Source organism: Felis catus, chromosome D4 (assembly GCF_018350175.1).
Source record: "Felis catus isolate Fca126 chromosome D4, F.catus_Fca126_mat1.0, whole genome shotgun sequence".
In the NCBI taxonomy this organism is placed as follows: Eukaryota; Metazoa; Chordata; class Mammalia; order Carnivora; family Felidae; genus Felis; species Felis catus.
The window spans coordinates 24,518,561-24,541,500 of NC_058380.1; the positions used below are offsets into that span (position 1 = coordinate 24,518,561).

At 44.1% G+C, this 22,940-nt stretch overlaps 1 protein-coding gene across 3 annotated transcripts in view; it reads right to left on the bottom strand.

The window, feature by feature from the left end:
- The window catches only part of FRMD3 (FERM domain containing 3), a 313,991-nt gene that overhangs the window by 79,931 nt on the left and 211,120 nt on the right, over positions 1-22,940 (bottom strand). For all 3 annotated transcript variants that reach the window (XM_019815813.3, XM_006939122.5, XM_045043767.1), the window contains exons 7-11: positions 17,994-18,081; positions 16,352-16,440; positions 13,167-13,230; positions 11,944-12,032; positions 252-326 (exon numbers count right to left, since the gene is read on the bottom strand). In XM_019815813.3, the coding sequence (XP_019671372.2) occupies positions 252-326; positions 11,944-12,032; positions 13,167-13,230; positions 16,352-16,440; positions 17,994-18,081 (405 nt within the window). The remainder of the gene's footprint in view (positions 1-251; positions 327-11,943; positions 12,033-13,166; positions 13,231-16,351; positions 16,441-17,993; positions 18,082-22,940) is intronic.

Sequence of the window (22,940 nt, forward strand, 5' to 3'; positions counted from 1 at the left end):
GCACATGTGTTTGTTTTTTTTAACTTCCCAACAGTCGGATCCACTCTAGAAATCCATGCTTTTTTTTCCCTCTACACGAGAAGTTACTATGGAATTTGAGGGGGCCCCATGCGTGTAAGACATGAGTAGAGTGTAAAGGGAGAACCAAAACAGGGGGATAAGTCAAAACCCTGATTTACAAGCAAAATATTCAAAAAGTAAATGGCTGCTTCCTCCCCAACCCATCACCAATATGGAACTATGGTACCCACCTATATCGAAATCTACTTCCTTTGAAAAATATCTTGCTGCTTGACACAGTCTTGATCTGACTGGATTTCGCATACCTTTGAAAAGAAGCGAAACAGAAGTGGTAGTGATATTGGCAAATCCAAGTGAGACATGCTATAAAGTGCAGTACTTGGGTATTTTGGACTGTAAGAAATGCATGCTGTTGGATGATTCAGCACGTGCACACAGGCACACACACCTGAAAGAGAAGTTCCACCAAAAGACAGTCACTTTCACTACGGGTATTGTACTCTGTTATCTCTCTTCATTCTTTCTAAATGCTAGTGTTGGCCCACATATGGTTTCATAATCCATTATTGGATCATGACCTGCAGACCGGACCAGGTAATACTGATGAGCCAAAGGGCAGGGCTAGGTGGGTGATGGGGATTAAGGAGGGCACTTGTTGGGAGGAGCACTGGGTGTTGTATGTAAGTGATGAATCACTGAATTCTATCCTGAAACCAATATTGCACGTATGTGAACTAAAATTTAAATTAAAAAAAAAAAGGAGGGGATTCTTTCTCAATTTCCAGTGGAAAGATATGGAGAAGACGCATTATGTCTCATGGTGTCAAGTTCCCGGTTGCCAGGGCACTTTCTTGCCTGTGCCTGAACCAACGCTACAACAGAAAACAGCTTCCCAGTGACACAGGTCACTCGCCATGTCACAAAGAACCCACCTACTGTGTACTGCCTGAAAGACGACCCAAGGGCCTATGTCACTGTGGAAATGGTCACTGGCTTGAATATTCTCCGGTTAAGTCACCATGACCCAGTGCCCTTTAAAAGAACCCAGGCTGGTAGATGACTAAGATACACGCGGAACAAGAAGCCGAGCCAAGCACTGATTCAGCAGCTCTGAGAACACCATAAACACACGTGTAAACACGAACAAAACCACAGCATTCTGGAAAACGATGAGAACATGGGCTGCCTGGAGGCCACATGCAGGGCACTAAATTGCCATGACAGCTAAACTGCCTCTCCATCAATCACTTTAAGCCTCATGCAACTAAACCCAAATTAGAAAGAATGGTCTGCAAGAGTTCAGGACCACTTAAAACACTGAGAGTCACAAAATCTTACTAGAAAAACCACACAGAACAATATGCTGTATAGAATTGTTCTATATATAGAACAATATATAGAATATATTGAATATGTTATATATAGATATAAATAGAATATGCTGAATATATATAGAATATATAGATAGATATATCTATATCTATCTATATCTATCTATAATATGCTGAGCAAAGACCTGCACATAGCCAGGGCTGTGGTTAGAAGTCTCCCCATGCAGGCAGTGATCCCCACCCCCGGGCATCTTGAAGCCTTCATTCATCTGTTCAGCAATTATTAACCAAATGACTAGCCTGCTCCACACACCCCACGCTAAGAGAAGTCACATGATCTCTGCATTCAGCTGTACGGTCTAGAACGGAAATGGATATTAATCTAGAAACGAGGCACATAAGCGAATAACTGTAAAGTGCAAGCGGTGGTGGGGCCATGAAGGAAATGATGCAATGACAGCACAGGATGGAGAGATTAATCCAGTCTGGGGGCAGGGGTTGGAGCTGAGATCCAGGGGTGGGAAGGTATTAACCAGGCAAGTGGTGGGCAGTGTTCTGGGTGGAAGTCTCAGCAGGCACAAAGCCCTGAGCCTGAGCACTGAAGAACTAAAAAGATTTGATGTGCATTTCCCCTGTTGTCATTATTACTGTTATTATAAGCCTACTCCCACATACATTTATTTTTTTCCCTTAATTTAGCAGGACCTGATCTTAAGCTGTCGTCATTAAGGATTTTGGCTTTCCTCCTCAGGACAATGGAAAGCCATAGTAACACTTTTACAAAGGAGCCCTTTCTCCCTTCCACCTCTGCCAACAGCCTGAGCCAATAGGGAAGGGTGCTGGGGACAAATGAGGAGCGGAGATGGGAGGGGAGGGGGTGAAATCCTGGGGAGGGTGATTCCATGTCAAGGCAGGGCCTGGAGAAGACCGTGTGGGAGCCCTGAGGAGCATATGAGACCCACACCGGGGAGCTCCCCACACCCGGGACAGGCAGTGTGGGCTGCTGGCCACAGCTGGGCTCTAGGAGGATACAAATCCCCAGCAACTGTGCTGACATGGGACAGAGTCCCACGGCACCCTCCTCCCCCTGTGAGGACATGCCCGCTCCTGCTCCGGACATACCTGCCCCCGCCACACACACACACATACACACACACACACACACACACACACACACACACAGCCCCGAGGAGCTGTGAGCCTGACACATTACCTACAGGAGCCTAAGAAAAGGCTTCATGTCTTTCTCCCCATCTTCTCTACAGGGTGTTGCTCCCCCAGCCTGAGAGGCAGGGGGGCCGAGAAACTTTTAAAGACGCTTCTGCGTTTAGAATGTTTCTTATTGTTGTTCTAGGTTCTAAGGATCCTTGGGGCAAGGCAGTCGGCTAAGAAGGTTAAGAACATTAAATGGAGTTTTTAACCCCTGAAACTAATGAAACATCATGTCCACTATACTTCAAAAAAAAACATTAATTAACGGGGCACCTTGGTAGCTCAGTCAGTTGAGCACCTGACTCTTGATTTTGGGGCCCAAGTCAGGATGCCAGGGCCATGGGATGGAGTCCCCCATCAGGCTCCACACTGAGCGTGGAGCCCGCTTAAGATTTTCTCTCTCCTTCTGCCCCTCTCCCCTTCTCACACTCTCTCACTCACAAAAAAAGTAAATAAAACATTAATTAAGAAAGAAAAAGAGCCTTGGGGCGCCTGGGTGGTTCAGTCGGTTAAGCGTCCCACTTCGGCTCAGGTCATGATCTCACGGTTCGTGAGTTCAAGCCCCGCCTCAGGCTCTACGCTGACAGCTCGGAGCCTGGAGCCTGCTTTGGATTCTGTGTCTCCCCCTCTCCCTCTGCCCTTCCTCTGCCTGTGCACTCTCTCTCTGTTAAAAATAAACATTTTTAAAAAAAGAAAAGAAAGAGGAACGCAGCTCTGTGCCCAGTTTCTAGAAGATACCAGAAGCTCAAAGGGGTGTGGCAAGCCCCTCCCAGGGGAGGGGGAGGGGTGGCTCTGCTTTTCACTGGTTCGGCCTCAGCTGCTCTTGCAGGCCCTAGGAGGAGGCCGCTGCTGTCTCACGCCAGAGCGGCCTCTTGGTGGGAGGCCTCAGAGCTACTCCGCATCCACACAAACCCTCAAGAAAAACAGGTCAGAAGACACATTTCACAGAGAAAGTGAAGAGCTGCCTGCTCAGGATGTGAGGAGTGAAACCGGTGTGGGCTGCTTTCTGGCGGCTGACTGCCCTGGATGAGGATTTGTTGTCATTTCCTTTGCTCAGAGACACTCTCCTGAGAGGTTTACTGCCAATTCCCCACCCTCCCAAATGTGCGGGCAGACTCCCACTCATGTTTGGGTTGAGATCTCTTCTTTTTAAATGTTTATTTTTGAGAGAGCACAAGTGAGGGAGGGAGGGAGGGAGTGGCAGAGAGAGGGGGACAGAGAATCAGAAGCAGGCTCTTTGCTGACGGCAGTGAGCCCGATGTGGGGCTTGAACTCGAGAACCTCAAGATCACGACCTGAGCCGAAGCTGGACGCTCACCTGACTGGAGGGAGATGGTCAGGGGGAAAGAAAGGAGGCTGGGTTACAGGACAGGTCTCCAGGTGTTCCCAGCAGCATCTGGAATAGGGGTCAAAACCCCGTGGCTCAGGCTCTATCCCTAGAGATTCTCATTCAGCAGGTCTGAATTTTTTATCACACTCCCCGTCATTCCAAGGCAGTATGCCTGCACCTAAGGACCCTGAGCCCCCACATTCTCCTTGAATGACCCAAAAGATGGCATTTTACCTGGAAGATCAGAGGCCCAAGGTTCCTACCTGCTTTTGCAGCTTTTCCAAGCCTCAATTTGTCCACGAATTTTTTAAGGGGCAGAGGGAGGGTATTACAATGCTTCATTCATAGTGTTCTCAGGAGCGTTAAGCAAGATCAAATGATTTGAAAGCTCCTGATCATTATGTAATAGTTTCCCTCCCTCCCTAATATCACTCTCAAACCTCTCCATTGCCTTCTCACTATTGAACCACGAGAGCCAATCCTCTGAACCATGCAGATTCTGGGGAACTATTTCAAACACCCCGAAAGCATAAGAGAACCTTCGTGCTCTAACTAGCAGACACGTTCCGGCGCTCAGTTCACCAGGCTCTCACATCCACAACGAACCCGGAGCAAAAGTCTGCCCACGGAAGGCAATGAATGCACAAAGGCTAAACAGTAATTCTGTCTCCTCCAGCCTTCTTTCCTGTCTGCCCTCTCCCTCCTGCCATCTGCAGCTCCCCCATCAAAATCTCAGCAGAGAAGCTACAGAAGACTGTTCTCAAACATCTGACCTCACAGAGAAACCTGGACAGTCCCCAGTTTACCAACACCTGGCCTGACAACAACTATGTATCCACATGGTGGCCTAGTCACAGCTCCCCACCACCACCACCCCAGAACTGAAGCCACTGTACCCAGAGATCCCTTCCCACCACATGAGGGGGTTCTCTCCAGTCCTGACACTGAAGCTGTGCTTTCAATGGAGTACCTGGGGTGCCTGGGTGGCTCAGTTGGTTGAGCGTCCAGCTCTTGATTTCAGCTCAGGCCCTGATCTCACCGTTTGTGAGTTCGAGCCCCACATTGGGCTCTGCACTGATACTGCGAAGCCTGCTTGGGATTCTCTCTCTCCCTCTCTGTGGCCCTCCCCTGCGTGCACTCTCTCTCTAAAAATACGCAAATAAAGCTGAAAAAAAGACTTTCACAAGTGAAATAAATAAACGGGGTACCACGAGATGTGTGAGACGTGCCATGCATGCAGATAGCACCTGGAATGCACGAAGTGCTCACTAAGTGATAGGATCATGTGACACACAGCACAGCCCTGCAGAAGAGCACCTCCCCTCGCCCCCCTCTGACTCCTCCCCTGGTGCCTGCTCCTTCAGGTGCTGGGGAGACGCTGGGTGGTGCTCCAAGACGTCACCTGTAGAATCAACAGTACAGTTTCCCATTTTATCATGGTTTACAGCTTTTGGAGTAACTACAGGCATAACAATACATGGTTATTATTGAGCACCTACTATGGGTCATGCACCATCCAAAGTGTCTCAAACATTGATTTGGTTATTCCTCATAGCTTTCTCCTAAGAGGAAGCAATCTACCTTTTTATGGGAGGAAACTGAGGCACAGAGGGGTTAACTCATTGAATGATGGTAACATGATAGAAGCTGGAGAGACCGCGTTGCAAATCCAGGTCTGTATTTTTTAAAATAATGCATTAGCCACGCAGGTTTTCAGACTTCAGAGAGCATCAGATTCACCCGGCAGGCTTCTCAAAACACAAGTTTCTGATTCAGTAAGTCTGGGGTGCAGCCCAAGAGTCTGCATTTCCGGCAAGTTCCCAGGCAATGCTGATGCTGGTCTAAAGACCCTACTTTGAGAATCACCGGATTAGAGCATTTAACCCTCAACTGCGCATTAGCACTGCCTGGGAAAGATTTAGTTCTGCCAATATCTAGATCCCTCATCCCAGATTCTGATTTTTTAAATAAATTTATTGAGATACAATCCACATGCCATAAAATTCACCCTTTTAGATCATATACTTCAGTGGTCTTTAATATAATTCACAAAATTAAGAAAAATAAAATATTTTCATCACCCCAGAGGGAACCAGCCTCCCATTACTTGCCCTCATCTTCTCCACTCCCAGTCCTAGGCAATCACTAATCTACTTTCCGTCTGTAAGGATTTGCCTATTCTTGACATTTCATACCGATAGCATCATACAATGTGTGGCCTTTTATGCCTGGCTTCTTTCCACTTAGCTTCATGTTTTCTTTCTTTTTTTTTTTTTAATGTTTATTTATTTATTTTTGAGAAAGAGAGAGAGAGAGTGCTAGCAGGGGAGGGGCAGAGAGAGAGAGGGGGACAGACTCCCAAGCAGGCTCTACACTGCCAACATAGAGCCCGACACAGGGCTCAAACTGATCAAACTGTGAGATCATGACCTGAGCCAAAACCAAGAATCAGACACTTAACCGACTGAGCGTCCCAGGTGCCCAAGCTTCATGTTTTCCAGGTCCATCCATGCTGTGGCATGTAGCACTACTTTCCTCTGGATGGCTGAACAATACTCCATTGCATGGATATTCCTCTTTCTTTTATCTGTTCAGCAGTTGATGGGCATTGTAGCTATTATGAATAATGATATGAACATTTGTGTCCGTGTTTTTGTGAGAACCCGGATTCTGGTTTAATTGGATTTGGGGGTGGGTCCACAGCTTGGTAGTTTTTAAAAGCTTCCCCAGGTGGTTCTAATGTGCAGTCAGTTCTGAGAACCACTGGATTAGAACCTTATTACTCAAAGTGTGGTCCACGGGCCTGCAGCACAGCCTCACCAGGGAGCTGATTAGGAACATGGACTCTTGGGGCACCTGGTGGCTCAGTCAGTTGAGCATCTGACTCTTGGTTTCGGCTCAGGTTATGATCCCAGGGTCCTGAGATCCAGCCCCGTGTCAGGCTCTGTGCTAAGCAGAGCCTGCTGAAGATTCTCTCCCTCCCTCCCTCCCTCCCTCTCTCTCTCTCTCTCTCTCTTCCTTTGCCCCTCTCCCCCACTTATGCTCTTTTTCACTCTAAAAAAAGAAATATGGACTCTGATGCCCCACCCCAATCTAGCAAATCACAATCCACATTCTGACAGGATTTCCGGGTAATTCACATGCTCACAGAAGTGTGAGAGGCACTCATGTAGGGAGCTGTCTGGGTCCTTACCCACCAAATGTAATGCTGTTTCTCTGACAAAATATGTACCAAATTCTGGGAAAGAAATTTGTCAGGGACTGCCTTTAGCCCCTGTAAACAATCCTGTACAAAGTTGAGGGTGAAGAGTGTTCACCCTCTACAGTGTCCCCAGTTGAGCCTCTACAGTGTCCCCAGCCTACAGTTGAGCCTCTACAGTGTCCCCAGGGCATGGCATAAAGCAGATGTGACAGATTCATTGACTGGAACTCCTGAGCCCCCGAGCCCTTCAGCGCATCCCGTGTGCGCTCGGGGAACCAGCACCGCAGGAGTGGCGGCACCTAGAAAACACACTGCAGAAAGGAAGCTCAAATGGTGGCTGTCAGTGTTGGGGATCCCCTGGGGTTTGGAGCAGGAGGGAAAAGCAGAGTTTCTGCACTGGGCTCCATTCCCAGGCAGCAGATCTCAGAGCCAGGGCTCTCAAACCTGATGGGTGGCTCTGGGCCAGCTGACAACTAGCAGCACATTCATGTCTTAAAAGCACACTAGGGAATTTCTAGGCATCAGTCATCCGCCTCTCTCCCTGTTCCCAGGGCAGGTGAAGCAGGAAAGGAGGGAGCAAACCACCCCCAACCCAGGAAACGAAATCAGGGCCTTGCTTTGCCGGCAAAGACCATTACAACGCAGTGCCAAGTGGACAGAGCTAGAAGCAGGTGCCCACCCCTGAGCTTAAGAGATTTAGAACCCTTCAGAGTCAACGGGCCTGGGCTCTTGAACCAACAGGTGCTCAAAAACCTTTCGTCATCAGTGGAGGGGGAAGTAGTCGTGGTCACTGCTGCGACTACCACCCATGGATGGTCAGTGTGCCTGGTATGACTAAGCACTGCCCGGCAGGTATCACCGATCACATTTTAAACAAAAACAAAGTCAGGGCTCAGGGTTTAAGTGCTTTGTTCCAGGCCACGCTGCTAGTAAGTGACAGATCAAGACTCAAAGCCAAGCCTTTCACTTCCAAAGCCCATGCTCGTTAACACTCAACCACACTGAGGCAAACGAGTCTCGCCCGAATCCCTGTCCCCTCCATTGTAGAGATGAGAAGGCGGAAGCCAGACCTGTCTGAGGTCACGCAGCTGTGTCAGAACAGGTGATATCTTTCCTTCTCCTTGAAGAACAAGGATGGTTATGGAACAATGAAGGAACAAAGAGTTCTGACAGAACTCAGATAAGTACAAGTATGAGAGATCAGATGTCCTCATGAGGGAGATGGGGATAGCCTGACCTAACAAAGTACAGGTGCAAGGACTCCGCCACCTCTGGAAGGTCCCCAACACATGATGGTTTGATTTATAGTATTTTTTTAAATTTTTTTTAACGTTTATTTATTTTTGAGACAGAGAGAGACAGAGCATGAACGGGGGAGGGGCAGAGAGACAGGGAGACACAGAATCGGAAGCAGGCTCCGGGCTCTGAGCCATCAGCCCAGAGCCCGACACGGGGCTCGAACTCATGGACCGCGAGATCGTGACCTCAGCTGAAGTCAGACGCTTAACCGACTGAGCCACCCAGGCGCCCCAATTTATAGTATTTTTAATGTAGGATGAGTTTATCAGGGTGTAGCCCCATCATAAGTCAAGGAAGATCTGTACGGTGCCACTCGTCCTGCCCACTGAAGCCTCTGGGTCTTTGGAAACATCCACAGAAGACGGGGAGAGGTTCCTCTGATGTGCCTGGTCAGCCCATCTAATGATAGGATTACCACACTGACCTCTTCCCTCGCTGCCAGCTAATGAGCACACCCTAAAATGTGCAAAACAAACCCCCCAGTTGGCAGGGTTTTTCTCCTTCTTCCCCCTCTTTTCAATTCTGTTTTTGCCTTTATTTGACTCCATCCATCAGCAGACCCCCTCACACATGATAGAACAATATGTATGCAAAAGAACCAATTAATGGCCTAAGTTATTCTTTGCTAGAGATCCTAGAATTTCGCTAAGGATCTTCAAAGCTGTGCTAAACCCCTCCCAAGAAGGGCTTACAGAGGTGCCTCTAAAAGGTCTATCTATGGAGTGTTTCCCTTTCCCCTACTCCCTCCCCCTACACTGTGTGTGGCCAGCAGCCATCAAACTCTCCTCTGCTGCCTCTCTCACAATGGCTGAGCCCTCTGTTCCTGTCCCATCATCTCCTCCCAGTCTCCTTCATCCACCCTCCACTCCAGCCTTGTGTAACTTCTCCTCCACAGTGTCTTCTACTTTCCTGCCTTGGTCTCTTATTCAGAATGTCCTTTCACCACCTTGCTCCCCAGCAGCCAGACTCGCCCCTCTTTCGGGGTCCCCTCCAGCATTTTATTTGTACTTCCCTCTTGGTCTCTATCACAAAATACAAATCTCCTGAGGATAGGAATCAGGCCTTACCAATTGATCCAGGAAACACTTTTTTAATACACTGGATCTTTAGCAGATACAAAGATAAATAGAACCTAGTTCCTCCCTTCAGAGAGATCTGATCTAGTACAGATACGTACATAATAATCTACAATAAAATAGGTCATGATGCATCTTGTTTTGCTTTGTCTCAAAACTCCCATCTACCAACTCCCTCAATCATGAGAAAAGATTCGTTCAGACTAACTAAATGTCTTCAAATTATCCCTTGACAGGAACCAGATGATTTTATTAAAGGAGGAACAGAAGAGTCCCAAAAGCTTAGGCTCCAAAAATAGTTTGTCAGTTTCTCAAAACGTTCTGCATAGTTACCCAGTGATCCGAAAACTCCACTTCTAGGTATGAACCTAAAAGAACTGTCCGTAGAAAAGCTTTTATATGGATATTCCTAGCAGCATTATTCATAATACAAGAGCGAACAACCCAAATGTCCATCAACTGATGAGTGGATAAACAAAATGTGATCTATCCAAACAATGGAGTATTTAGGCACAGAAAGAAATGAAGTGATAAATCTACAACATGGATGAACCTTGAAAACACTACCTTAAGTGAAAGAAGCCAGGCACCAGAGGCCACATAGCTTCTGATTCTGTTTATATAAATGTCCGGAATGGGTGAATCCATAAGCACAGAAAGTAAACCAGCAGTTGCCAAGGTCTAGGGAGAGCGGGGGAATGGGGAGTGACTGTTAATGGATGCAAGGTTTCTTTCAGGGCTGGGGGGAGGGCGGTGGGGGGGATGATAAAAATGTTCGGGAATTAGATAGTGGTGATGGTTGTGTGACTTTGTGAATTATACTAAAAATCACTAAATGTCTACTTTAAAAGAGTGAATTTTGTGGCACATGATCTCAATTTTTAAAATAATTTAAAACAACAACAAAATACGTGCAGGCCTCAATTAGAGACAGAGCCCCAAACCCTCTGCCTCTTCCTCTCCAGCTGTCATGCGCACAGACAGACTTGGACATGCTGATTCCAGACGCCATCAGGTATCCTTATACACCAGTTCCCAAATACCACAAGAGACCCACTGATGCTTTGAGGTGAAGATGGTTGTGGGTCTTGATACATGTTCTCATTCACAGTATTGTGTAGTTAATCTCATCCAAGGGCTTTCAATACTATGCTTCTGAAACGATCTGCCTGGGACGGAGGGGTCTCCCAGGATACAGGACTGTCAACTGGTCACCCAAGCTCCTGGGAAGTAGTGAGCAATGGGTGAAAGGTCTCCAGTCCCCAGTCCCAACTCTGGTCCCTGCCAACAACCACAGCTTCTCTATTTTTACCTGTTTTTCTCTAAAGCCTACTAGGGTTTGTCTACACATCTGCTTGAGGAAAAGAGCTCTGTGGATAAAAAAGAATTTGAAAAAGATTGTCCAAGCCATCATTCTGATCCTTGTCAGCCAAAGCCCAGGAGGTCCAGAAACTTAGCATCTTCAGAGACAGGTGTCTAAAGCGGGTGGCAGAATTCAGGGTTGGGGGCTGACAGAGCAAAAGGTCACCTGAATGAGCTCCCGGGGCCAGCAGTGCTGATACCCTGGGCAGGGCTGGCCCGGCTCTTGCCTGCATCCATCACCACCATTCTCCCAATGAGCAAATGTGTCTCAAAGAGGAGAATCTGGAACTTGGTGGAAAGTTCTCAGATTTGAAGCTCTTTTGAAACCTGAGAGCTTTATGGGTGGTTTCTGAAGTCCTGTCCAGTACTGACTTTCCATGATCCTAGGCTCCAACAGCATTCTACCCACAAACATTTGGCTCTCATCTCTGTATGCTGAAGGCTTCTTATTACGAACACCTGTGACTCTGCCAAAGCTTTCCTCCTCTGGTTGTGCGAGCACATTCAGCCCACATTCAGAGCAAGCCAGAGAGTATTAACTCTGCCTTCTGAAGTGGCCTTCCACCAAAATGAATGGGTAACTGGTAGACAAACAGCCCGGGTCCTTTGCTGATCAGTGGGAGAACTCGGAGGGATGCTCCACAGCATGATAGGGTTCCTCAGAGTACAGCTGACTGAGCACAACTGCCCTCAGGAGTGACCTGCTCAACAATATGCCCTATATTGTTTGCTGTCCCATCTCTCTTCCCCAATTCCCTACTGGTATGTCCAGAAACCACATCCTAAAGAAACTACTTGAACTCAAGTAGTTTGGTTGAGGGAGGCACCCAACCAAAAACAGATTCTGTGACATGTTGAATGGAAATAACAATGCTAAAAACAAACAAGCAGCCCACAGCAATTCTATGGGCATCACCCAAAGTGGAGCTCAGGCTTGGTTGGGCCAACAGTGGTTGGGAGTCAGCCTGCACAATGCACTAAACTTATAATTCCCTTTAATATAATAAAAAGGACTGAATTAAAAGAAATGATTATGCAGCTATTTGCAAAACATAAATGGTTCCATGGATGCTTTTAAAACCTGTGATTCAATGAATAAAAGCTACTCACTTATAAAAGGCCTGGTTCTCCACCCCACACTTCCAAAGATGTTTGCAGGCAGCTGGTGTTGAAGTATGGAATGCCAACATGGCTTTTTTCTAATAAAAAAAGACAAAACAAGACAACAACAGGCATGTTAAACATAGTTTATGTTTTTCATGTTGCATCCCACCACCTACTAAACAAATTAAAAGTAATTTATGCATTACTATGGTCTTAAAAGTGTTGTTGGGGCACCTGGGTGGCTCAATTGGTTGAGCATCCAACTCTTGATTTCAGCTCAGGTCATGATCCCAGGGTTATGGGATCAAGCCCCGCGTCAGGCTCTATGCTGAGCACAGAGCCTGTTTAGGATTCTTTCTCTCTCTCCTTCTGCCCCTTCCTACCCCAGCTTGCATGCACTTTCTCTTTCTCTAAAACAAAAAAATAAATAAATAAAAGTGTTTTTGAAATGGTGTCTCCCCTTCCCTCACCCTTTGGAGACATCACGAATCTATCTGGGCCCTGTTTCTAACAAAAACAACAGCCTCACAACCCTTATCAACACTCCAGGAATCACTCACCTCTCGGTCAGACTTGGATTCCTTTAAAAACTTATTTGCCATCCTTGAATAACCAGTGCTTGTACTGAAAACTAGGGTCAAGAATATCTGCAGACTTCCAGACCCAGCTCTGAGGCTCAAAGTTTCTGTAATGGTCTCCTCTCAAATGTTCCCTGATGAACCCAACCTACAACTGGTAACTTCTTTATTTGAAGACTCCTGGGGAGTATGGACTCTATTCATGAAACTGTAGACAGCAGTCATTGATTAGCCAGCTTTGGAAGTATTCTTTGCTTGTTTCATAAATCTATATTTTGGCAGATTACAGAGGTAGGAGGTGGTTCCATTTTATTTTATTTTAATTTTAAATTCCAATTCGTTAACATAGAGTGTAATATTAGTTTCAGGAGGAGGCTCCATTTTCTATTTCTCAAAGTCTATCCAAGGATATTTTTTTACACAGCAGTATATGGTCCAGCATTGCTCACTGACTTTGGTCTTTAAATGTGTAAACCCACTATCTGTTTACCTCTCAGATGTTCAGCATAGAGCTTCCATTAGCATCACTAAATTTCAAAGCAGTGGTGTCCTGGGGCTACAACACTAAAGGCACATTTTATGCCTGTGTCTCGCTCACACACATGCACACACGCACACACAACTACAGGTAATTCAAAAGCAGTATCTGACCTCCTTCTGGGTGCCAATCACATAAAATGTCTTCCCTTCAAACTTCAATTTGCAGACATCTGGCCTAAGAAAAGAAAATCTCTTTGGGTGAGATGCAAACAAAACAAAACAAAAAAACAAAAAAAAACAACCCTGGCAGCTAACCAAGGTACCTGGGTTTCCCAGAGGAATCTGGCTGACTCACAAATACCAAGCAGACTGCAATGAAACAAGATATTATCTTATCATCAGTGAAGGCCTAATGAGCACCAAAAAGCCCCAAGTGAATTATACAGCAATTTTCTTCCCAAGAGAGGATCCGGAGGCAGCTCAGAATTATTTATTCCATTTTTTACAGTCAAGCTGCCTCTTTCTTCCAAGGAGCTCTGGGGGTTTTGTGAACATTAACGACCAAAACAATATTAACTGGCCAGCCCACTTTGCAAGGTAGGAAGAATGTGATCATTTCAGGTTCGGGTAATGAAACAACACGGACTCACAGTATCTGTCTCTCTCACCCTTTCATATCCATCAAGGAACACACACGACATTGCAAAATTTTCATTTCTGCTCTCTCTGTTCATGAAAGAATAGTTTTATTAGAGATTTAGATGTTCAAAATTGTGAGGACAACTTGACACATTGTACTCAGAAGAGTGATGTCTGGTTTTATCTTAAGGAGCTGCTCAATTAAAATCTGCCTGAAACAGGGACCCTAGGTCACCTCCTTGGTGAGAAGATATATGTAAAGAGAAGAGACAATTCTATTTCTATTCCTTTGATCTAATTCCTAGGAGACTGATATGTGCCCCTGTGCTTTTCCTGGGGGAAAAAGAACAGTGTGGTCACATTAATCGGTTCAAACTTACGAGAGCATTTGCAAGAGTGACAGAGCTCAATGGATGTTAAAAAAACAAAACAAAGCAAAACTAGGATTAACGTAGGAATCAAATTTGTTTTAGAAACATGTCCACAGCTGTTCCAAACACACGTGCCTAACTAGAGGCTGGAAAGGGGTGGGGGAGACATCAAGCACCCCACCATGAACTCCAAGATGTAGAACCCAGAAACAAATGGTCCGGGGATTGTCCATCTCAATTCTTCTGTGGACCCAGGAAGAAACAGAAGCCCAAAGGGCAGAGACTTGCAATTAATCTGCCCTGGACACCTGTCAGGTTCTCCCCTACCTACTTCAGAGCTCAAGCCATTCAGAAACCTGATGACCCAGCATCCGTCAGGAACCCCACGTCTCTTGTGGTCCTAGGGTAGGATTGGAGAATTCCCCAAATTTTCCATGCTTCCCAAAGTCAGTAGGAATTCCTAGGGAGCTTATTCTGGAATGGCTTGAAGGGTGATTAATAAATACCCTTCTTTACAACGTGCGGAAAACACAGAGAAGAAAACTATTCACCCCACCATGCTACCCATACACAAAATGTCACAGTTCATGAATCCCACCACTCATGACACTGTTGCATCTAATTCTCCTCCATCTCCCCTCCTCCCTGGAAGGCAGCCAGAAATAACTGACTCTCACCTTATGGATGAGTACACAGAGATTCAGAAAAGCCAAGAGGTTTATTACAGGTAAGTTTTGAGAATGCTCAGTGTGGAAAAAGAGAACAAGTGGGCACGGAGGGAGCTGAAAGTAGGAACTGAACAAAGGGCAATGATAAAGAGGTCAAGGAAGAGATTGGTGACATTGGGGATCTCAGAAAGAGAGGGCTGGTCATAAGGAAGAGAAAGTGGTGCAGGAGCAGAGTGGATATTAACTGGCTAAAGCTAACCCAGCAGAGAAGGTTTGAAAAGGCGGGGGGGGGGGGGGGTGCCAGGAGGACAGTGCACAAAGAGAGGGTGTTGATATGATAAATGGGTGCTAGAAGGAATCCTGAAGGTAACAGAACCTGGAAACCAAGGTTCAGGTAAGTATAAGAGCATTTCTAGCCCAAGACTGAAGATGGATGCCCACTGACCCGTCAAGAACAACTTCAGACCACAGGGGTGAGCCCACCACCCAGTGAGACAGGATGGGGATGACAAACCTCTCAAGGGCCATCAGGGAGGAAACCAAATCAGGCTGAAGGTATGAACAACACTGAGCCTTTACAATATTCCACATACATTCAGCCTTCTTGCTCTTTGCCCAAACCATCCTGCTCCTTGATTCAACCCAGCAGGTGCTGCTGGTCATGTACCCTGCTCCACCCTCCCACTTCTGTACTGATGTGACTCAAGGTGACATGTTCATACAGATGATGCTCTTCTCAGCTGCAAGAGGTGGGTCTTGATTTGACCAGCCCAGTCATGGCGTCCCCACTCTTCTCAGAAGGATTGGTTTAAGTAGGTGCGTGTAACCTAATCCTAGCCTATTAGATACATGGGAAGTCTCCTACAGGGGTTTTTGTTAAAAAAGTGATCATTGTTTTAATAGGAGACACATGGAAGGGGTGCTCTCCTCCAGGTAATGGGTATTGCTGTATGAAGATGGGATGAACAGAGTTGCATGTGTGGCCATCTTATGAGCATGAACCTGGAGACAACAGCCACTCCCCTGGGATGACAGAGAAGAAAATGGGAGACCCAGATCCTTCACGGTGTTGTCAGGTAGTTAAGTTAAAGGATCATGGAAATGCCTGACCTCTGGAAATTTTGCTATGTGACATAACCTCTTATCTATAAGCCACTGTGAGGAGATAGTTCTGTTACTTTGAGCCAAAAGCATCTTCACTGATATACTGGATACCATAGGATGAGTCTGCAACAAGGACTTAACAGAAGGGAATTGGAGAGAAGTGAGCAGAAGAGGGTCCTGAGTTATTCAAGTGAACTTGCACCTTTACCCTGTCCTAACCTACCCTAGGGTCACCCCTCTGGCCAGACCAGCAGCTACTGGTGAGGAAACACCGGACACTTTCTCTTTGGAGACAGAGCTCCTGAGCCCAAGACACACTCTAGGTCTCCTGAGGTCTAGGGCAACCTAGATTGGCTTTTATTTATAGATGAATAATCCCTTCATAATGACTCTCCACAGCAAAGAAATGAATTCTAAGCATTCTACCAGACATTTCCAATACACATTCCCAAAGGGGTTCCCCTTTCTCCAGACATTTCCAAACAAACAAACAAACAAACAAAAAAATCAAAGGCTGGGTAAGAAAAACAAGATTAAGAAAAATGGTAAGCCAGTTTCCCAAAGAAGTACTTACCATTTTATCAAATGGATTCTCTTATTTCCCTGAAATACCACAAAACCTGCTGCAGTGAATCCCAAAAATGTTGTTGTGCCTGTTGAATCCTGAAAAAAAAAAAAAACAGAAACAAAAACATCTAGATTGAGAAATATAAAATAAATGATAAATGGTATGCTCATTCATCTTCCTCCTGGGTTAATTTCAGGTTAATTCCATTGATTATAGCAATAAACTAAGTTTCTGAGATGGGACTTCCAAGGATAATACTTCTAAAATCTAGGGAAGGTCTGGGAATATGTAGCTTTTTCCTTCTACCTCTCCAGGAACATCCTGGAAAAATACAGATTAGTCACAAACTACTATGTCTATTTTTAACTGTGTCCTGGGGCCACCTGAGTGCTCAGATCTGCCCTATAATGTGGGCAAACTATTCTCAGTCATCAAGAGCCCCAAAACCAAATAGGCTATGAAACCAAAGCCCTGAATATCTAATTTAACTTCATTCAATTCCACATAATATTTCTGGCAATTTTAACATAAAGAAAGGTCCAGAAATGCCTACTTTGCTTCTAGCCTCAACCAGAAAAATTAAGCATAGATCACTAAAGGCAAAGGAAAGACAACAACAAAAATCAAGTCCATTTCCAAGTAACAAAACAGAGAGGCTCAAAATTGTGGATTAAATCTAATTTGCTAAATGGAATAAACTGATTTATACCATTACTAGGAAGAGGATCCTGGCCAATACGCTAAAATAATTGCACGGGCAAAGCAAGAAGCCCATGCCATTGTGAACAAGTACCTGCTGTAGTCATCTGGAGAGCCTGCTCTGCACCCCCACAGATCCTGATGTGATTGGGCGGCAGAAGTAGATGAAGCTACCCAGGTGCTTCTAATGAGCAGCCTGCACTAAAAGCTATTGAGCTAGTACTTTATCAAACACTGTTAGCTGGTACCATATGGGTAAAGAAATGTTCCAGTAGGACTCAAGAACTTACCTTTAAGAGCCTGGCTGATATAAATGCTTAGTTTAGGATTCTAGTTAGTGTCTAGTTGATGCGTGGCTAGTGTAGGGTACGTAAAGAAGAAAGCTGCTTTCATGGACCATTTCTGGAAAATGTGTGCATCATCTTGGGGGCTTGTTAAAAAAGCATATTCCCCCACTGCACCCCCAGCGATTCTGATTCAGCAGCTCTGGGGTGGACCCCAGGTGATTCTAATATATGCTTAAGAAAAATACTGTCAAATGATACGAACAACGGAAACAGGAAAAACAATTATTCCTAATGTCAAAATATAATCTTAAGTCTTTTTTTTCTTCTACCTTCCCGATTTTCAAGAGTTCCTTGTTGCTGACAATGGTCTTGAAAATCTGTCGGGATCCTATAACTTCTCAGGGGTAGAATCATCCACTTGATGGATAGATGGATGAATCATATGTGTTAATTGAGGAAAACTTGGCCACTGCATAGCAATTAGCAAGCTATTGGGAGGCTGCAATGGAGAAAATCAACTACCAGAACACGACACTGCAGCCTACTGTTGTCCCTTCCAATTAGGGGCAATGGATCAGGCTGTAGAAATATCCTGCATACCAATTAACTCTCTTGTGGGCAAAACAATCATTATATGTTGGCCTGCTATGAGGGGCACTCACCTTGCATGGGTGGGGGTCCACCCCATAGGTTTCCAAAGTGTGAGCTTTCAGGAGTAAGTTAAATTCAGCAACGGGTGGGCTCTGGCCTCTAAAATCACACGAGAATAGTTTAGGGTGTTAATACAGAAGATTATAGAAACATAGAATCCCTTCATTCAATAAAATGTGATATCCTAAACTAAAAAAAGAGAGACATCCCTACATAAATAGTAATCAGTAAGACTGATCACTATTTCTCACCATGAAGAGCCCTTTGCTAAGAAACCTAAGCTCATGTTCCCTGGCTAATTGTTTCATAATAAACCTACATGTACTCTGAGGACTCCAGTGACCCGTACAGTTAATCGACATTATCAAGTTACCAATAAGTAAGCCTTGCAAATTCAATCTTAATATGAAATAGAAGTCAGCATCTGTTCTTTCCTGCTCACTTAAAAAGATTATACAGGGTAAATACCATTCCTTTTTGCTCAGGGTAAAATACAGGCAATCCTGTTACCCTACCAACAAGCCTGAACAAAGCCATCTGGTAGGACAAACTGTCAACCATTCCACTGGAAAGCTCTGGATTTTGAAAGGAAATCTCAGCCACTAATCCTAGCAGTGTCCTCCAGGGTGGTAAACAAGGTCTTGGCCTCAGCAAGGGAGAAAGGGGCTGCAATACAGATGGCTGTAAAGCCTTTTGGGGCTAAATTCCAAAGCAGGATGGTGCAGCATTCCAAAGACTCCACTTTGACTAATGTTAATATCCCACATGTATCTTCGAGAATCCAAACCGTTCCCTAAGGATAAATATGTAACCCTAACAACCAAGTAGAGTTTGCTAAAGAAAACAACAGGAATGTGTTTTTATTTCCAAAACCTAAGATTACATTGTAATATTAAATCTATTTCCACCCACGCTTCCCCCCATAGATGCATTTCCTCCCCTAGCCATCAAGACAACTAAATGATCGTGCCTCTAAATCAAAACAGTATGCCATCTACCTTCTCCCTAAAGCCTTTTGAGATCTTCTCTTTACCCTGAGTGACTGAAATTCCACTATGATAGGTCTAAGGAGTGTCTTTACTCATCATGATCAGCACTGTGGGGATACTTTTAATCCAATGATTCATTTTTCTTTGGCTATTTCTTTTTGTCTCTTCCCAACCTCCTTCCTCACCAACTTTATTTCTTTTCTTTCTCTTCTCACCTTTGAGAGACCCAAGTAAATGGATATTGAACCGCTTAGGTCTATCCTCCATGCCTTATAACCTTTGTTTCATTCTCTAAATCATTCTTTTTGTGCATTCTGTATCATTTCTTAATTCCAACTTCCAACTTGCTCATTTATTCTTCAGCTGCATGCATTCTGCTTTTATTCCCGTTTATGAGTTTTTTAAATATAAATATTGCATTTCCAATGTAATATCTAATTGGCTCTGGAAATAGCTGCCTATTTTTATTTTATGCAATAAATTCCTTTTATTCCTCTGAGGAAAAAAACACATGGTTTCCTTTAAAATCCAATCCTGTTTACACCGTTAATGCTGTTTTCTTGGTGATGGTCTTCGGTTTACACGGAGTTGGTTTCCTTAAGTGTTTGGCGATTCATGGATGGGCATTCGTTTTTGTATTTGATATTATTTAATGCAGTGGCCTCTAGAGGTTGTAGGGAAGGAGCGGGTGGTGGGGCATGCCATCTGGGAAGAGTGTGTGTTAGTAACTTGATTTTAAACTGAAAGTTGTAGTTTCTCCAAGTGTTGCTCACACACAGGGTACTTCCAGCCCAAGCCCGCTATTGCCCATGAGGAACCAGAGAAAGAGGTCAAAGCTTCCCAACTGTGCCAAATGTAGTTTTGCACTCACCATGATGGCCGACCTGGGTATCTGTTGCCTGAAGCACCCAGAACCACTCCTACCCTACATATGTATTTAACCTGGATTTGCTCCATCTATTTCCCGTCTTCCAGAGACACTGTAGGACTTCTGATCCAAAAATGGTCCACAAATGGTATACTTTCCTGCATCTGCTTTCTAGTACTTTTTCTATTATCCATAGGGACTTGGAGAGGGAAGAAAAGGTAACCATATGTGTTCTTTTCAAAGAAGAAATAATTTTTAATTCATCCTTTACAGAACATATTTCTGAGGGATTGACTCAAACCCCTGCTTTAAGAAAATAAAGTCTTTCTAAAGCCTTTCAGGCTTTCCTCTTCTTTGGTCTTAGTGTTCTAAAGTTTTGCCATGATATATATAAAAACAGCATCTTTATTCATCCTGATCAGCACTGTATTGGCCCTTTCAATACAATTTCTATCTTTCTTTGATTCTTTTCAAGTCACAGTCACTGTTAATTATTTCTCTTCCTGATACCATAACAATAGGTTCAGAAAAGTCACCAACTATATTGATGGGGAAGGGAAAAGGGATTTGGGGGGAAGTTTTCTCAAAACATGCAGGTATTTCTCCATAGCTCTCGTGCAAGTTCTAGTAGTAATAGCTTCTCTTCCATTAAAAATTTTTCATTTTTAATGAAAAATAAGTCATTAAATCCAAATATTGGATGCCATTTCCTTCCCTGCCACACATTCGCACTCAGTCACTCACCCAGAGGCTCATAGCACCCTCTGACAAGGGGCAAAGCACAGAGCTAAGCTGTCCAGCGTCTGGTGGCCCTCAATGCAGAACTTCAGTTTAATGGCTCAGATGGAGGCCAAAGGGAACCAGGACCCCAGGGCCGGAGCCAAAGTAGCCTAGGCCATTAGCTCTGCTGGTGATAATCGTGCTTGACATGAAAGGGCTCTACTCCGTCCCACACTAATAAGAGCTCCTCCGCTCCTGAGAGCTGGCCATTCTCTCCAGTGGTTACATTGTCAGCACCTCTGAATAAAGAACATGGTGTTTATTCTTAAAATCCAAGTTTGGTTTTAAAGCAGACCCCTCTTTTCTATTCAGTCTGGGAACAAGTTAATCATGAAAGGTTGTAATTTGGAAGTTCACATTGGAAAATGAATGGGTTCTGCTCGACTGGGTGGTCTGACCACTCTCCTGTCCTTTGTAAATCGATAGGCATCTGATTTCTAGTTGCAAACACTCAACCACAGATGGTAGCAGGTGCAGTGCCACACAGCTCCAGAGGAGGGGCTGCCATTAAACTCAAAGACCTCTACTCACTGGGAGATCACATCCAGGGTGTGAAATGGGAAGCCCTAGTACAGGAAAAGATTTCAGCAACAGATGCAATAAAAAAAAAAAAAAAAAAAAAAAAAAAAAAAAAAAAAAAAAAGGACTTCTATGTGGAATTTGGTTTAAACTCCAACAAATCAATAAACAATAAAATTTTAAAATATAAAAAATATATGTATATAGATACATATATGTGTCTGTGTCTGTGTGTGTGTATATATACATATATACACACATATATATATACATATATATATATATCTCAGAAGAAAAATTAGCAAGACTTAAATAGGCGCTTCATAAGATATCCAAATAGCCTACAACTATGTGAAAATGTGCTTAACCTCCTCATGATCAGCAAAATGCAAATTAAAACTATGAGAAATCATTTATACATCATCTATACATTATATACGTTTAAATAGCTAAAATTTAAAACATAGTACCAAACACTCACAAGGATTTGCAGAAAACGCAACTCATACTGCTGGTGGGACAGCACTTTGGTAGAACTATGTGGGAAATTGGCATTATCTACAAAAATTCAACATGTTTACCTTGTAATACAGAAATTCCATTAATAGTTTTATATGCAACAGAAACTTGTGCATGCCGCACCAAGAAATACATAGAATTTTCATAGTAGTGCCATTTGTAGTAGCAAAAAAATAGGAAACTCAAATGTCTATGCACAAGAGAATGGATAGACAAAGCAATGCTCAACAGCCACAAAATTAAATGAATTAAAGCTACATACAACATGGGCAACTATCACAAAGATAAAACTGAACAAAAGAGGCCAGATATAAATGAGTACACACTGAACGAATTTATTTATATGGCTTTTAAAAATGAGTACAACACAACTAATGTGTTAAAAGTCAGAGAAGAGATTCCCTTTGGAGAGGAGAGAGAAGGTAAATGTTGAGAAGGGGCAGGATAGGAGCTTCCGGGCTGTTACCAATCCTCTCTGACTTGGGTGGTAGTTATACACATTTGCTTTGTGACAATTCATCTAGCTTTACATTTATGTTTTGTGCACTTTCCTGAATCCGTGTTCTATTTCCATTTTAAGAGCATAAGACAAAAAAAAAAGGTGATGAAGCACTGAGAACCCTCACGTACTGTGGGTGTGAGTGTCAGCTTGAGAAACCCCATTAACAAACAAGCCACCACTTCCTAGAAAAGCGAACACCATACAAACTCTACAGCCTTACAAATTCTACACACGGGTTTCTACCTAGGCTAGGAACTCCTTTACATATGCTCCCATGAGAATTATTCAAGAAACCATAAAGACTTTGTAATAGCAAAAACCTGGAAATAACCCAAATGCCCATCAACAGAATGGATACATAAAATGTGGCATGTTCATATCATAGTGTATTAGTTACAAAGAAGTACAAATAAAGACCTATGGCTACAGGCATCTGCTTGGAAGAACCTCAAAAACAATGTTGATGGGGAAAGTAAGATGCAAGAATAGAGTAGGATCCCATTTATGTGAAAGTCAAACACAAAGCAATGCATTATTTAGTGATAAATATCAAGTACACTTAACAAAAGCAAGAGAATGAATACCTCCAAATTCAGAACAGTGCAGAGGAGGGAAGGAGGTGATCTGGGAGGGGTGCACCCGAGATTTCAGGGCATCTGGTGATATTCTAATTCATAAACAGAGTGAGCAGGTCATGGGTGTTTTTTCAACTATTCTATATTTTTTAAGGTTTTTAAATTTATTTTTGAGAGAGAGAGAGAGTGAGTGAGTGAGTGTGTGC